Raw genomic sequence first — 16013 nt, 5'->3', positions numbered from 1 at the left:
GCGGCACATGCGCGCTTTGATGTTTACAACCAAAACTTTCTTGAAGCTAAAGCTGAAATAATGGCCAAAGGAGGAGACAGAGACGCTTCAAATCTCATGACACATCTGCGTGACCATCACCCACAACTCTACAGTCAACGCAAGGCAAGCTAACATTAGCGTTTTAGCTCAAATGCATGATCCGAGGATTTGAGTTGAGGGAGAATGCTACGAGTCGCTATATAAAGCGCCGCTACCTGCATATAAACCGTGTCGCGGACACCCCCATGTTGAAATGACGCTATGCATTACGGGGCTCCCAGGGGCAGATAAGAGTTGGTCTCTCTCTGAGAATAATTATGAATTTAACAATGATTACTGCTTGATGACATTTTCCCAAATCTGCAAAGCTCACTGGAAGGACACAAACCGAGGACAATATTTTCCTGATATAGGGTTTATTACTCAAGTAAGGGTAAAAAAGTATCTGATTAGAAGGCTACTTGAGTACTGAGTATCATCTGATCTAATATTTTTAAAATGATGACATCAAACAGACAAAAAATAAGAAGTTATGGGCAAATATTGGTATTTTAAAGACTAAAGGGGAAAAATGTAAACAAATAAACAACATAATTACAAAATAACACATTTTAGGCAAAATTTAGACACAAACTGAGGACAATATTTCCTGACATACAGGGTTTATTTAATAGTGTGAAAATGTAGCACGTTAAAAAAAAGTACCGCGATAATACCAAAAACCGTGGTAATTTTGTTTATGTTGTTTATGTTCTTAGCAGACGCTTTTACCCAAAGCGACTTAAAAAATTTTTTTTTTACCTATAGGGCATGTTGTGATCTGTGAGGGAAACCGGAGTACCCGGAGAAAACCCACGCATGCATGGGGAGAACACGCAACTCCACACAGAAAGGCGAGTTTTGAACCTGCGACCTTCGTGCTGCGAGGCAACAGTGCTAACCACTGTGCCACCATGCAGCCCCATTTTGGTCACAATAACCGTGAGCTTAAATTTTCACACCGTGACAACCCTAATACAGACCATTTTAGATTAGGTTACATTTCCTTTATTCCCAGATTATGTAGTTTGTAGCACTCATTATAATGTTGTAGAAAATTTCTGGCCAATCCACGTGATCGGTATCGGTGATCGGTATCGGTGATCAGCATTCTTTGCTATCGGTATCGGTGATCAGCATCAAAAAACCTGATCGGTGCATTCCTAGTTTCTGAGATATTAAACTTTATTTTACAGGTCATTCAGAGGTCACCGTCCCCCCGGACTGCTCCAAACTGCTCCAAAATGGGCCATAATAGTCTACCTTTTTAGTGCTTCATTTGTGCTGATTTGTGCAGGTAAAATTGTTTTGTGCTGCAACAGTTTCTGAGATAGTACACGTTTTAATTTTGCATGATGACATCATCAAATTCCCAGCATCTCCTGACTACTCAGTCAGACTAAAACACTTTCTGTTTCTGCCTGAACTGCTAATGATGGGCCTCAGCTCTCTCCGACAAATTAGCTTCGTGCACACATGGTGTATTACGGTAATTGAGCTGCACTGGTGCCTCTACGGAATGAAGTTAAAAGAAGCATTCCCTTCATCATCATCATCATCATCATCATCAACTTTATATAAATATATATATATATATATATATATATATATATATATATATATATATATATAGCACCGTCACATGACCCGAGGGAGAAACAAAGAGCTGTTGAACAAAGAATGACACAATTTGACATAAAAGAGTAAAAACAATTAAAAGATAAAATCCAGGTGGGACTGAACAAAAATGCAACAACCACCCACTAGCGAGGCTCCTTGTGAGTAAAAGTCTTTGAGTAGAAAAGTGTTGTCAGACGGCTGCTTCACGGCTGCAGGCAACTCATTCCAGAGCTTCGGTCCTAGTATTGAGAAGACACAGCCCCCTCGTGATTTGAGTCTGTGGTTGGGCACGACCAACAGTCCCTGTTCCGCCGACCATAGGGGTCTCGATAAAATGTTAGAATAGATATGTCATTAGTTAGTATGGATGGATGGATGGATGGATGGATGGATGGATGGATGGATGGATGGATGGATGGATGGATGGATGGATGGATGGATGGATGGATGGATGGATGGATGGATGGATGGATGGATGGATGGATAGATAGATAGATAGATAGATAGATAGATAGATAGATAGATAGATAGATAGATAGATAGATAGATAGATAGATAGATAGATAGATAGATAGATAGATAGATAGATAGATAGATAGATAGATAGATAGATAGATAGATAGATAGATAGATAGTGAAGCGGGATGTTGGATTTGTTCCTCTTAAGTCACATGACAAACGTTTTCCGAGCTGCGTGACGTTTTCAGCGCAGCTGAAACAATTCAAAGCTGTTGGGGCGTATCAGTTGATGGTAATGCATTAAAGCACGATTGCACAGCACAATTCCCCAATTCACAAAAGGACATGCACACACACTGTCAACAGAAAGCAGGTATTCACCATAAAACAAGGAATACACAGGAACAGCACTTTATTTGATTATACACCTCCTGGTTGGGAAAAAACATGTACACGTGTGAAAAGCATCCATCCTCAGACTCAGTATGTCTACGTGTGTATAAAGCATTTTAATGCATTGTAATATTACCTAGCACCTCTAGATGGCACCACAGCTAACGTGTTCAAGGCCTGTTATCAGTAGAGAATGCTTCAAAGCACTTCATGAGGCTTCAGTGGCACACCACTAGCCTGAGGAGCGAGCGACAGAGAAAGATAACACACTGTGAGCGAATGGAGAAGGCCCAAGCTCCCCCACCCCTTTCAGTCTGTGCATGGGAGGTAATGGGCACCTCATGCCCATCAAGTGCTGCAGATGCCTGTTGATCACTCATTCACTCAGTTGCATCTTTTAAATCAACTGTTCCATCTTTACTGTCCTCAGCATCTCAGAGGAACGTAGCAGAGGGCAATATTCTCAGTTCTAACCCCTCACAAATTGATGCCTTAGTTCATCATGTTAATTCCTCTTTACGTGTGGCATTAGATGATGTTGCCCCTTTAAAAAAGAAGGTAATTAGGGACAGGAAGTTGGCTCCCTGGTTTAACTCTCATCTACGAGCCTTAAAACAAAACTCTAGGAAATTGGAGAGAACATGGCGCTCTACGCACCATGAGGAGGCCTACCTATCCTGGAAAAATAGTCTTGTGCTTTATAAAAATAAGCTTCAATAAACTAGAACTGCTTATTTTTCAGCATTAATTGAGGAGAATAAGCATAATCCTAAATTTCTTTTCAGTACAGTTGCTAAACTTACACAGAATCATAGCTCTGAACCATCTATTCCCTTAGCCCTCAGCAGTAATGACTTCATGGGATTTTTTACAAGTAAAATTAATTCTATTAGAAACAAAATCTTTAGCATCCTCCCTAATGCGATTTCTTCTTCCTCAGTAAGTGAGGCAGCATCAGAGGTGACTGTAGAACCTCATCTGTGCTTGAACCGTTTTGATCCAGTTGAGCTTTCAGAGTTATCAAAAATATTAGCTTCATCTAAACCTTCAACTTGCATTTTGGATCCAATCCCAACCAAATTATTTAAAGAAGCATTTCCTTTGGTTACTGCCCCCATTCTAAATATAATCAATCTATCCTTAGTAAATGGATATGTACCACAGGATTTTCGGGTTGCTGTAATCAAACCTTCACTTAAGAAGCCTTCTCTGGATCCAGATGACCCAATGAATTATAGACCAATATCTAACCTTCCATTTTTATCCAAAGTCCTGGAGAAAATAGTGGCCATCCAAGTATGTGAGCATTTAAACACTAATGCTCTGTTTGAGGAATTTCAGTCTGGTTTTAGAGAGTATCACAGCACTGAAACTGCATTAGTGAGAGTTACAAATGATATTCTTATGGCCTCAGATAAGAATCTTGTGTCTGTTCTAGTCTTGTTAGATCTCAGTGCTGCTTTTGACACAGTTGATCACAATGTCCTTTTAGAAAGACTTGAACATATTGTAGGGATCAAAGGAGCAGCGTTATGCTGGTTTAAATCCTACCTGTCTGACAGATTTCATTTTGTAAATGTACATGACAAATCTTCTTCATACTCCAGGGTTACTTGCGGAGTACCACAGGGTTCAGTGTTTGGACCAATTCTTTTTACTATATATATGCTCCCAATTGGTAAAATCATTAGACAGCATGGGATAAACTTCCACTGTTTTGCTGACGATACTCAGCTATATTTATCCATTAACCCTGATGAGCCTAATCGGTTGGGTAGATTACAGGCTTGTCTTGAGGACATAAAAAGTTGGATGACTCTAAACTTTTTGCTTTTAAATCAAGACAAGACGGAAGTTCTCATCTTTGGACCAGAAATCCAGAAAAGGAAATTGCTTAGCCAATCACCTGACTTGAATGGCATTACATTAATCTCCGAGAACAAAGTAAGGAACCTTGGTGTTATCTTTGACCAGGACATGTCATTCAAATCCCAGGTTTCACAAGTTTGTAGGATTTCCTTTTTCCACCTTCGGAATATAGCTAAGATTAGAAGCATACTTTCCAGGAGTGATGCTGAAAAACTAGTTCATGCATTTATTACATCAAGACTGGATTACTGTAATTCATTACTCTCAGGAAGTCCACAGAATGTAGTTAAAAGTCTTCAGCTTGTCCAAAATGCTGCAGCTAGAGTTCTGATGAGAATTAAAAAGAGCGATAATATCTCTCCTGTCTTGGCTTCCCTACATTGGCTACCTGTTAAAATCAGAATAGATTTTAAGATCCTCCTTCTCACATACAAAGCTCATAATAATCAAGCTCCATCATACATCAGTGATCTGATTGTTCCATACGTTCCTAACCGAGCACTTCGCTCTCAGACTGCAGGTTTACTAATCTAAAATTAGGATGGGAGGCAGATCTTTTAGTTTTCAGGCTTCTCTCCTGTGGAACCAGCTCCCAGCTTTAGTCCGTGAGGATGACACTTTGTCTACATTTAAGAATAGGCTTAAAACATTTTTATTTGATAGGGTCTAGGGTTAAAATCTGATGTTAGCCTAAATCAGGACAAGTGGGGGAGTAGAGGGAGGTGGAGTGTACAGTCGGTAAAGACGACTCTCCCTTGCCCTGCCTCCAACATGCCTCCATCTAAATAGGATAGATTATCCAGAGTTATCTCTGTAGTTATGCTGCTATAGACTTAGACTGCTGGAGGATACACTGACCACTTTTCACACTCTACTGCTTTCTTCTACTATCTGCTCTTTAACTGTATTACTTTCTGCAATTTCAGCTGTTAACTTTATTTTTTCTCTAAGTGTTTTTCTCCCCAGAAGAAGCTACAACGATGTTCTGCTGAGCTGTGGTGGCCTCATGGAGGGGGCCATCGTCTAGCACACTGCTGCTAACCACTTAAACATTCTCCTTCTCCTGATAATAACTGTTTGCTTTCCTTGACGTTGGACGTGTTACTGCTAGTTTACCCATTTAATTTGAGATCCACTAGGATAAATACAATAAAGTTGATCTCACCAAACAGAATATTTACTAGGAAAACACAATAGAACTATAGACGTGTGTGTGTGTGTGTGTGTGTGTGTGTGTGTGTGTGTGTGTGTGTGTGTGTGTGTGTGTGTGTGTGTGTGTGTGTGTGTGTGTGTGTGTGTGTGTGTGTGTGTGTGTGTGTGTGTGTGTGTGTGTGTGTGTGTCTGCTCTGTCTTCTCTATCCCCAGTGAGTCGTGGAGGATGGCTGCTTATACTGAGCCAGGATTCTCTGGAGGTTTCTTCCTGTTAAAAGGGAGTTTTCCTCTCCACTGTCGTTGCATGCTTGCTTAGTATGAGGAATGCTGTATAGTCACTGACACTAGTCAGTGACTTGATGCAATTTGCTGGGTTCCTTATATAGGAAACATTATTTCTCATTGGCTTAATGAACGGTGAATTGGAATGTTTATTATGGGAAGTGCCTTGAGACGACTCTTGTCGTGATTTGGCGCTATATAAATAAACTTGAATTGAATTGACTTTAAGTCAGGTGTGTGGCAGCAGGGAAACGTTGGACCCCTCCCCAGTTAGGGCTCTGTTCTGGGACCTGTTCTCTTCATAATCTATCTCTTTCCACTTGGTTGCATCTTTCAGAAATGTTACATTTGCAATCATTGCTTTATTGATGATACCCAGCTTTACTCTTCCCTAAAACCTCAATCACCATATCAACCCAGAGCGTGAAATTGATTGGCGGATTGATGCTGCGTCTACAGTGATGCAGGCATTGTACCGATCTGTTGTGGTGAAGAGAGCTGAGCCAGAAAGCAAAGCTCACAATTTACCAGTCGATCTACGTTCCTACCCTCACCTACGGACAAAAGCTTTGGGTAGTGACAGAAAGAACGAGATCGCTGATACAAGTAGCTGAAATGAGGGGGCTCGGGCCCGCTTACTGACCAGCCGTGCGGATTCGAGGGGCCTACGACCTTTGAACTCCAAAACATATAACAACTTGCCATACGTGTCAAGCCGACTTCAATGCCGGCAGGATCTACAGAGAACTCCCATTACACTGGTAACGTAGGCTCTCCACTGAAGTTGGAAGGGTAAGATTAATTTGATAACTAATTAAACACCCCTAAATTCAGCCAGACTAATTTTATAAACCCAGACATCACGTTCATTTCTAAAGACACTTAAGCAGGCTCTTAGTAACATCTAAGATCATGTTTCATCGGTTTATTCGTTGTCTCAGTTGATATTACCTTAAATCATCATTCATAATCATTCACCCTGTATGACCATTAGTGGTAGAAATATAATAATACATTTTTATGATGGTGAGTGTTGGTTCCCTGGCATACCCACAATACCTATTTTCATCATCAATCAAATAATAAAGGTTCAATAATATTGATAATCTATATTTTATGGAACATTACATTTTATTGAATGCCTTTATATTCTATTGACAATTTATTAAAAGTAACCACTTACAAAATGTTACATTAGCAAAGCAGGCTGAGCTTGGAAATTTCTCTGCAGCACTGATTTCAACCTATGTGGACATAGAGCAGTTTCCACAGTTACACCTGAACGCACGCGTGCGCACACACACACACACACACACACACACACACACACACACACACACACACACACACACACATTTAATAAAAATGTAGGCTACACATTGCAAACAAAAAATAAAAAAAGTAAAGTTGAAAGCATTAGAATTATGGTGATCACATATTAAAGCACATGGGGAGAAATGTACTCTGACTAGAATCTCAAACCTTTAATTGAATCTAAATGTAAGTGCTTATACTTACACTTCCTCCTCCATGTTTGACAGCTGATGCCACACACTGTGGAACCATCCTTTCACCTACTCGACGGCGTACAAAGATCCTGCATGATGAACTGAAGATTTCAAATTTGGATTCATCAGTCCATAATACCTTCTTCCAGTCTTCAGTAGTCCTATGACGGTGTTTCATGGCCCAGGCAAGCCTCTTTCTCTTATTCTGAAGTCTTAGCAGTGGCTTTCTTGCTACAACTCGTCCTGTCAAACCTGCAGCTTGAATTCTTCTCTTCATAGTTGAAACTGAGACTTGCTTACTACGACCACTATTAAGCTTTGCTTGTAGCTGTTGTCCTGTGAGCCGCCTATCACGCAAACTGTTAACTCTCAGAAACCTATCCTCTGATGCAGTTGTGGCTAGACCTCTTGCTATCAGAGGTTGCCCCAGTTTCTGAGTGCCTTTTGATGGTGAAGGAAACTGTACTCACTGACACCTTGACTTTCTTTGCAATTTCTCTGTAGGAAAGACCTACATTTTAAGGGGTTATGATGGTCTGTCTCTCTTCCATTGTTAACTGCCTTTTTCTTGCCATTTTTGTAGCAATTTCCCCGCTTGTTGTCCCTCCGTCAGCCATGACAGTGGGCGGGGGTGAAATGAGAGCATGTGAAAACAGTCAAATGAGTGTGTCATGCTCGATGCATGAAAACTGGCAGCCCTGAAATACAGCTGGATGGACAATTCTCCCCATATGGTTTAAAAATGTAAATATAATGTTTCTGATATGCTAAATAATGATTTGTCAAGAATATTCCACTAGAATATGTCAGCTCAGCCAGCAGCTCACATAGCGTGCACAAGGCAAGTTTTTACCCCCATGAGGTGGAAAATATCAAACCGGTCAGATATTCACCTCAGCGTCTCGTGAGGCTGAAAACTCAGTGAAAATTTGGCGCACACAGCAAGGTATCTGCTTAGCAAACAGTCTTTCGAGGCTGTTTGCTAAGCAGTTTTTGCTCACATGTGCGGCAGGCTTTATGACATAATATCTTAGCCTCGCTCAAAGCAGGAGTTTTTCTCTCACCTTTTTTACATTTCTATTTTACATAGAAAGCAGGTCTCACATGGCTTTGACTTTTTGGTATGCTACATTTGAGCAAAAAAGCTGTGCTTATTCAACAACAACAACAAGGAAATATTGCTTTGCATTTTTCCACCCCTTTAAACTTGTCTTTCACTTAAATATTTTTCCACAGAGTTCAGGGCAAATGTTTCTGTCCTATGTGAATTCTCTCATGTCTGTTTAGACTTGTCTTTCGAGTAAATCTTTGTCCACATAGTTCACAGGTAAAAGGTTTCTGTCCTGTATGGACACTCATGTGTTCATTTACATTTTTTTTATGAGCAAATCTTTGCCCACAGAGCTCACAGGAAAATAGTTTCTGTCCTGTGTGGATTCTAATGTGTTCATTTAAATTTTTCTTATGAGTAAATCTTTGTCCACAGAGCTCACAGACAAATGGTTTCTGTCCTGTGTGGATTATAATATGTTCATTTAGATTTTTCTTATGAGCAAATCTTTGTCCACAGAGCTCACAGGCAAAAGGTTTCTGTCCTGTATGAACGCTCACGTGTCTGTTTAAACTTGTCTTTTCAGTAAATCTTTGTCCACAGAGCTCACAGGCAAATGGTTTCTGTCCTGTGTGAACTCTCACGTGTCTATTTAAACTTGTCTTAAGATTAAATCTTTGTCCACATAGTTCACAGGCAAAAGGTTTCTGTCCTGTGTGGATGCTCATGTGTCTGTTTAAACTTGTCTTATGAATAAATCCTTGTCCACAGAGCTCACAGGTAAATGGTTTCTGTCCTGTATGGATGCTCATGTGTTTGTTTAAGATTTTCTCATGAGTAAATCTTTGTCCACAGAGCTCACAAAGAAAATGTTTCTGTCCTGTGTGGATGCTCATGTGTCTATTTAAACTTGTCTTTTGAGTGAACCTTTGTCCACAGAGCTCACAGACAAAAGGTTTCTGTCCTGTGTGGAGTTTAATGTGTCTGTTCAAATGTGCTTTTTGGCTAAATCTTTGTCCACAAAGTTCGCAGGTAAAAGTTTTCTGTCCTGTGTGGAGTTTATCGTGTCTGTTTAAATGTGCTTTTTGGCTAAATCTTTGTCCACAGAGTTCACAGGTAAAATGTTTCTCTCCTGTGTGGACTCCCATGTGTCTGTTTAGATTTGTTTTATAACTAAATCTTTTTCCACAGTTGTCACAACTAAATGCTGTTTGTTCTTTTTGGACTTTACGATATGAGTCAACATGTTTTTTCACTCGAACACATTTCTTGTTAACCAAACAGCCTGAAGACCTTATTGCTGAATGATTTTTAACTCTCATATGTTTCTGGAGTGACCATTTGTGGAGAAAATGTTTACCACAGTCAGGGCAGCTAAATGATTTGTTAACACCTGACTCATTCCAGTCATCATCTTCGTCTCCAGTTTCAGACCCAGAGTCTGATATCTCAGATTCCTTCTTTTCATAATCACCACTAACTTCGGTCTCTGAAGTAGCTGTCTGTTCACATGGGTTCAGGTCTGAGTTACTGCTAGTTTCTGCTGTCATCTGGTCAGCTGAGCTGCTGGTTGGGACATCTCTGTTTTCTATTTGCTGCTGATGAAGCTGTGAGAACAGAGGTTTCTCTTCATCATCTTCACTCTTTATAGAAACTGCAGTTATTGGAAACCTGGCACCATCAGTCTCCTCCTTCAAATGAAGCTGTGCTCCCTCCAGACTGGTCCAGAGTTCCTCCTGTTCCTCCTTTAGCTGAAGAGTTTCTGGGTCCTGCTGGTCCACACCAGCATTTTGTCCTTCAGTAGCTTCTTCTTTAACCAGAACCAGCTGATGAAAGTCTGAAGGAAACACATGATGTGAATTATCGACTGGTGTAACTTTATATTTGCATGTATGACAGATGTATTATTGCTTTAGGCTGGTGAGATTAGAACTGACCCAGAAAACAAGGAATTATTGAGAGAATATGAATACACAGATATTTAAATTATTTAGGCTTACAAGAAAAAAAACACATTTTCTAACATACTGACAACACACACACACACACACACACACAAGATTAAAAAAAGAAACATCTCAAATCTAACAGTGTTTAGCACAAAGCTTCCAGATTAGGCTTGGGCGGTATCCAAATGTTGATACCATCTCGCTTCCTCCACATTTTACCATGGTGTACGATATTACCGGGACCAATTAAAACAATTATGGCGTAAGCCTAAAGTGGAATTACCAAACTGTTGGTTTGGCCCTTCACTGTTCAGTAACTGAATAACAAACACTATTAAAACAACAACATAACACATAATATCAACAACTTCAAAAGAAACACAACTCATAAAAAGATTTTTCGCCTGAAAAATCAACATGTTTATCTTTACCGGATTCAACCGAGGACGTTGTGGATTGATAACCATACATACGGGTACTTTGGGGGCTAGTTGTGAAATCTGGGGAAGGCTGGCTGCAAATTTTCCACCAGAAAAGCTTGTTGTTGTCTCCTTTAATGACAGAAGGCTGCCATTTCAGCTATGGCTCACTCCTCTGCTGTGCCGGCGGGGCGTGTGTCTTTCGCTGGCATTTTTTGTTTGCACAAATGACCTCATCAGTGTTTACCGGCTCTCGTTTTAAGTTTGCTCCGAATCAAAAACACACACAAACTGCAGAAGTTGTGTTCTTTTTAGACACCAATTCAGCTGGCGTGCTGCCACTTTTCTCTTGGTGCGCGGTCCTGGCACAGTCATGTGATGACTTTATGTTCATAAACTTTGTGGAACATCTCTAAAATTTGAACAAAACTTTTTAAACCATTTATGTAAAGCTAAAAATTCAGCCATGCATCTGTTTTATACTTTTTTAAAATATATTTTTACTTTTTTTAATCCTTTTCTCCTACATGCACTGTTTTTTTCCCATTACGGTGGTATCAGCAAACATCGGTCACGTGGGGTCTATCAGTGTCTCGTGAGCTGAGACATCGCCAAGGAAACCAGACTGTATCTCCATCACTGCGTGTTCATTTTACTTCCTGCTTTCCAGGTTAGAAACACTTTTTAAAATGATTTAAAGTTACTGCGGGAAACAAATCACCATTAGTGATGATTTGTAAAGAAGTGAGCGTTATGGTTTAACGTTTTAACTAGAACCAGGTTCAGCACAAGCTGTCAGCTGAACCGTTAAATGAACTTCAGTGTGTGAATGTGGGGAACGTGTGCGATACTTTGAGTGTAGATTGAAAAGTAAGTAATCTGTATGATGTTACACTTGTTTTTATAAACATCATTGTTTCAGTTTAACTCATTCACTGCCATTGACGACTAAAGTCGTCATTTTAAATACAACCGTTCACTGCCAATGACGATTTTAGTCGTCAATTACGTTTTTTAACGGGAGGTGGTAGGGAACAAGCTCGCGCACCCTGACAGTAAACACCAATCATCTAAAAATGATCTTCATCTGTGTGTGCGTCAGTGACGTGTCACGTGATCAGGAAGAAGCCGATCCATGAAATAGGAGCTGGTTTTAGGAAGCCACTATGCCTAAGGCGAGACGCAAAGCGGATAATCTTATGCAGCTCACACTTCAACAAAGTCTGTTTCGCGGTAGCAAAACTTTGCATCGTGTTCCTATCAAAAGAAAAGATGACAACCAACCCGGGCCAAGCGGAGACGAAAGGCATACGCCGCAACCTGTTTCATCTGAGCCAGAGACAGCGATTTCAGCAGACAGTTCCGACTCGGATCATTTTAGCGAACCTGACCCAGATTCTTCAGATGAATGGTTGCCGTCTGGACCAACCGGGAGCAGCAGAGATTCTTCACCAGACGATAAAAGAAAAAATGAAGAAGGTAACGTAACAGCTAGCTAACAGCTAACGGCTGTGTTATTTGTTTGTTGTGATCGCGTCATTCTTTTCTCCCCGCTTTCCCGTCTCCCCTACTTTCATGAATGTCACAGTCTCCCCAACACTTGTTTCCAGCTTCTTTCTTTACAGATTTATAATGGAAATGGTTTGATTTTTGATTATTATTTGAAGATATTTTCAATTTACAGATCGTGCACCCAGAAAAGCTCCCCCTGCCACAACTAGTACTGCAAAGAAAAGAGGTTAGAGAGGCAAACAAACAAATAAATAAATATAAAAACAAACAAATAAATAAATAAATAGTGTGTGTGTGTGTGTGTGTGTGTGTGTGTGTGTGTGTGTGTGTGTGTGTGTGTGTGTGTGTGTGTGTGTGTGTGTGTGTGTGTGTGTGTGTGTGTGTGTGTGTGTGTGTGTGTGTGTGTGTGTGTGTGTGTGATTATGATTACAGGTCGTGCATCAAGCAGGGGTCGAGGGCAGGATTTGGACTGGGATGAGGCCGGCTGGCAACCCAACAAGATGCCTTTCACTGCAACCTCTGGACCCAAAGATGCTGCTGCAGACCTAGACTGTGATGTGCCAGCTAAGTTCCTGGAGCTCTTCCTGACTGATGAGCTGCTTGATCATGTTGTGCATCAAACAAATCTGTATGCAAGTCAGTATTTTCAAGCACACCCTGACCTACCACAACATAGCAGAGGTAATGTTTGGAAGCCAGTGTCAGTCTCAGAACTGAAAACTTTCTTTGGACTAACTTTCCTGACCGGCTATGTCAAAAAACCAAGCACTGAAATGTACTGGAGTGTGGATGAGGTGGATGCCACACCTTATTTCAGCAAAACCATGTCAAGGAACAGGTTTCAGATTATATGGAAGTTTCTGCATTACAATGACAATGCAAATCTGGATGTGAATGACAAAATGTACAAAGTCCGCCCAGTGTTAGATTACATTGTGGAAAAATTCAAGCAGATGTATCAGCCAGACAAAAACATTTGCATTGATGAGGGTATGATGCTGTGGCGAGGGTGCTTATCTTTCAGGGTGTACAACCCACAAAAGCCTGTGAAATATGGAATCAAGTCCTACATATTGTGTGACTCTGCCACAGGTTATTGTTTCAACATGAGGCCTTATTTTGGGGAAGGTAGTAGTTTGCCAGACACCGTATTTTCTCTTCTTGATCGCCTTTCAGGTCATGGCTATACACTGTATATGGATAACTTCTACAATTCTGTAGCATTGTGTGAGCGCTTACTGGAAGCACAGACCAATGTCTGTGGAACACTGAGGAAGAATAGGGGGGAGCCTCAGGTCATCAGGGATTTGGTAAAAACCGATCTAGGGATTGGGGACAAAGTTGTGCGGCACAATGACAAAGTCATGGTAGTAGCATGGCAGGACAAACGATTAGTGAAGATGGTGACAACCTGCCACCAAGATGGGATGCAGAAAGTTGATGTGTGGCAGAAGGGGCACAAAAACAAGGTTGCTCAGTTCAAGCCAGAGTGTGTTGTTGCATACAACTCTCACATGAATGGAGTGGATAAGTTGGACCAAAACATTTCCTACTACCCCTTCATCCGCAGGTCGCTGAACTGGTCCAAGAAGTTTGTTGCCTATCTGTTCCAAATGTGCATGTTTAACGCCTATATCCTGTACCGAGCCAGAAACCCAGGGGGATGTAACACACTTTTGAAGTTCATTCGTAGTGTAGTGAAGTCCTGGACCTTGAAGTACACGAGCGGAAAGGGAGTGAGGTGGGGGAACAGGTAGAGGAAGAGGAAGGAGCAGGTGTTGAGGATGGGGACTTGGAGGATGTCAAACATACTCTGAGGGCACCCTATAACACTGACCCAGAGAGCAGGCTAGATGGAGACCTTGGCAGACACAAACTCTGTTACCTGAAACCCACCAGTAAGAAGTTGAGACCAACAAAAAGGTGTAGGGTCTGCATACGCAGAGGAACTCGCAGAGAGACGAAAATGATGTGCAAAGTCTGTTGTGTCCCCTTGCACGCAGGACAGTGTTATATAGATTACCACACCACAGTGAGATACTCTGTCTCTGTGCAGGGGTAGAAGCGCGCGCGCGCACACACACACACACACACACACACACACACACACGGGTATAAGTACAACAGCACTTTCTGTGATTGCATGCCTGCAAATGAAATTGTTACCTTTGACAAAAATGATTATTTATTGTTATACATTTGTGAATAAACATCTAATTTCTTGTCAAAAACCATTTTATAGTTTGGTTTTACTATTTTTACACAAGGTAACTGCTTTTGGGGTGTCTGAGGTGTAAAAAGCAAAGTATATTAGTGTCAAAGACAGTTTACTGCGTTACATCTCTCTTGACACAAAAAGCCTGTTTTCTCCGTTTTTGGTTCAGAAACAGGCATTTCTGGTGAAACCCACCTGTGTTCTACAGCAAATTGTGAAAGAACGGAAAAGGGTTAAAACGAGCCGTTTTCTCCTGATGAAAGAAGAGAGTTAACTCTTTCATTTGGTAGTTTTGGTGTTTGCAGAGTCATAGAGCACAATATTCTGTGACCCTTCAAAAAACAGTAAAAATACTCAAAATCGCTGGCAGTGAGGGGCTTTAGTGATCAGAAAACGGCTGGCAGTGAATGAGTTAAATGTGATTTAGTGCATAAATGGTTAAAAATGCATATTGATTCTAAAACCAGGTTGAATGTTTGTCAGTAAAAGAGGTTTAACTATAGATTAGTTATGGTTGTTTCATATTAACGTTTTAGAACAGACCCACTGAATGTGTCCTAACAGGTTACTGTAAATGTAGTTAGTGTTTAGTAATAGCTGGATGAATGGATTTTATGGTTAATGGTAAAGAAACAATATTATTATTATTTCTTGTATTTTCACACATCAGTGTTTGTTTATGAACTTTGACCCACCAGATCTGGGTGTTACCAAGATCCTCAGACACTCCGAAGAGGCTGGTTCCACTTAATGTGAAGAACATCTGTTAAACACTCATTAGTTAATAAACTGATATTAATATGTGAATGTAGTTGATAATTAATCATTATCATCAAGTAGTGTATTTAAGATCTGAATTAAGTCATGAAATAATGAACATTAATGTTGATTGATTAATTCATTATTAAACCACTTTGATAGAACATTCATTGTAGATAAATATTATATGATTGTAAACAACCTGTGGATTAAAAGAAACCATTTTATAACCAAATAAGAATCATTTTATTAAAAGAGAAAAGTCTCGACTTCCTCATGAGACATTTCCAGCACGGGAGGGAGAGAGGAATGTTATGGCGCACGCACGCACGCACGCACACACACACAGCATCTGTTTCTCTCTGAGCTTCAGCAGTGGTAGGACAGACACAGCAGTCTGGATGCGTTATCAGATCACTTCACACTGTTTACCTCTTGCTATTGTTGTCACAAGTAAAGCCGAGCGACTTGGGTATGAACTGCCCCCTATCGCCAGGGAAAACATACACCGCCACTTTAAACCCGATTTCTACTTCTTTCTTTTCAAATTTCATCAGAAAAAGTATTACTGGTACTTGGACAAGGAGACCTTTTATTATTGGTATGTAGAACAGGACTTACAGAGAGCTGTTGTTGATTAAATTTTAAAATGGCTTGCCGCACTTGCTTGTTGTGGACAACTACAGGAGAATCGTAGGACATTACTAAATGAACTCCTGTTCGTTGGATTGTTCTAATATTACTGTCAAACCCTTTTAATCGCTG

At 40.5% G+C, this 16013-nt stretch overlaps 2 protein-coding genes across 4 annotated transcripts in view; one reads left to right on the top strand and one right to left on the bottom strand.

Moving 5' to 3' along the window:
* Positions 1–5663: 5663 nt before the first annotated feature.
* LOC107396901 (gastrula zinc finger protein XlCGF57.1) overlaps positions 5664–16013 on the bottom strand; it is a 68236-nt gene continuing 57886 nt past the window's right edge. For all 3 annotated transcript variants that reach the window (XM_070548253.1, XM_070548254.1, XM_054748666.2), the window contains one exon: positions 5664–10231. In XM_070548253.1, the coding sequence (XP_070404354.1) occupies positions 8583–10231 (1649 nt within the window). In that variant the 3' untranslated portion in view covers positions 5664–8582. The remainder of the gene's footprint in view (positions 10232–16013) is intronic.
* LOC129152204 (piggyBac transposable element-derived protein 4-like) lies at positions 11693–14406 on the top strand. The gene is made up of 2 exons (XM_070548308.1): positions 11693–12500; positions 12707–14406. Exon 2 carries the CDS (start codon positions 12775–12777, stop codon positions 14029–14031), a length of 1257 nt encoding a protein of 418 aa, XP_070404409.1. The 5' UTR covers positions 11693–12500; positions 12707–12774; the 3' UTR covers positions 14032–14406.

The sequence above is a fragment of the Nothobranchius furzeri genome, chromosome 2, assembly GCF_043380555.1.
Source record: "Nothobranchius furzeri strain GRZ-AD chromosome 2, NfurGRZ-RIMD1, whole genome shotgun sequence".
NCBI lineage: Eukaryota > Metazoa > Chordata > Actinopteri > Cyprinodontiformes > Nothobranchiidae > Nothobranchius > Nothobranchius furzeri.
This window is presented reverse-complemented; position numbering and strand designations above follow the sequence as displayed.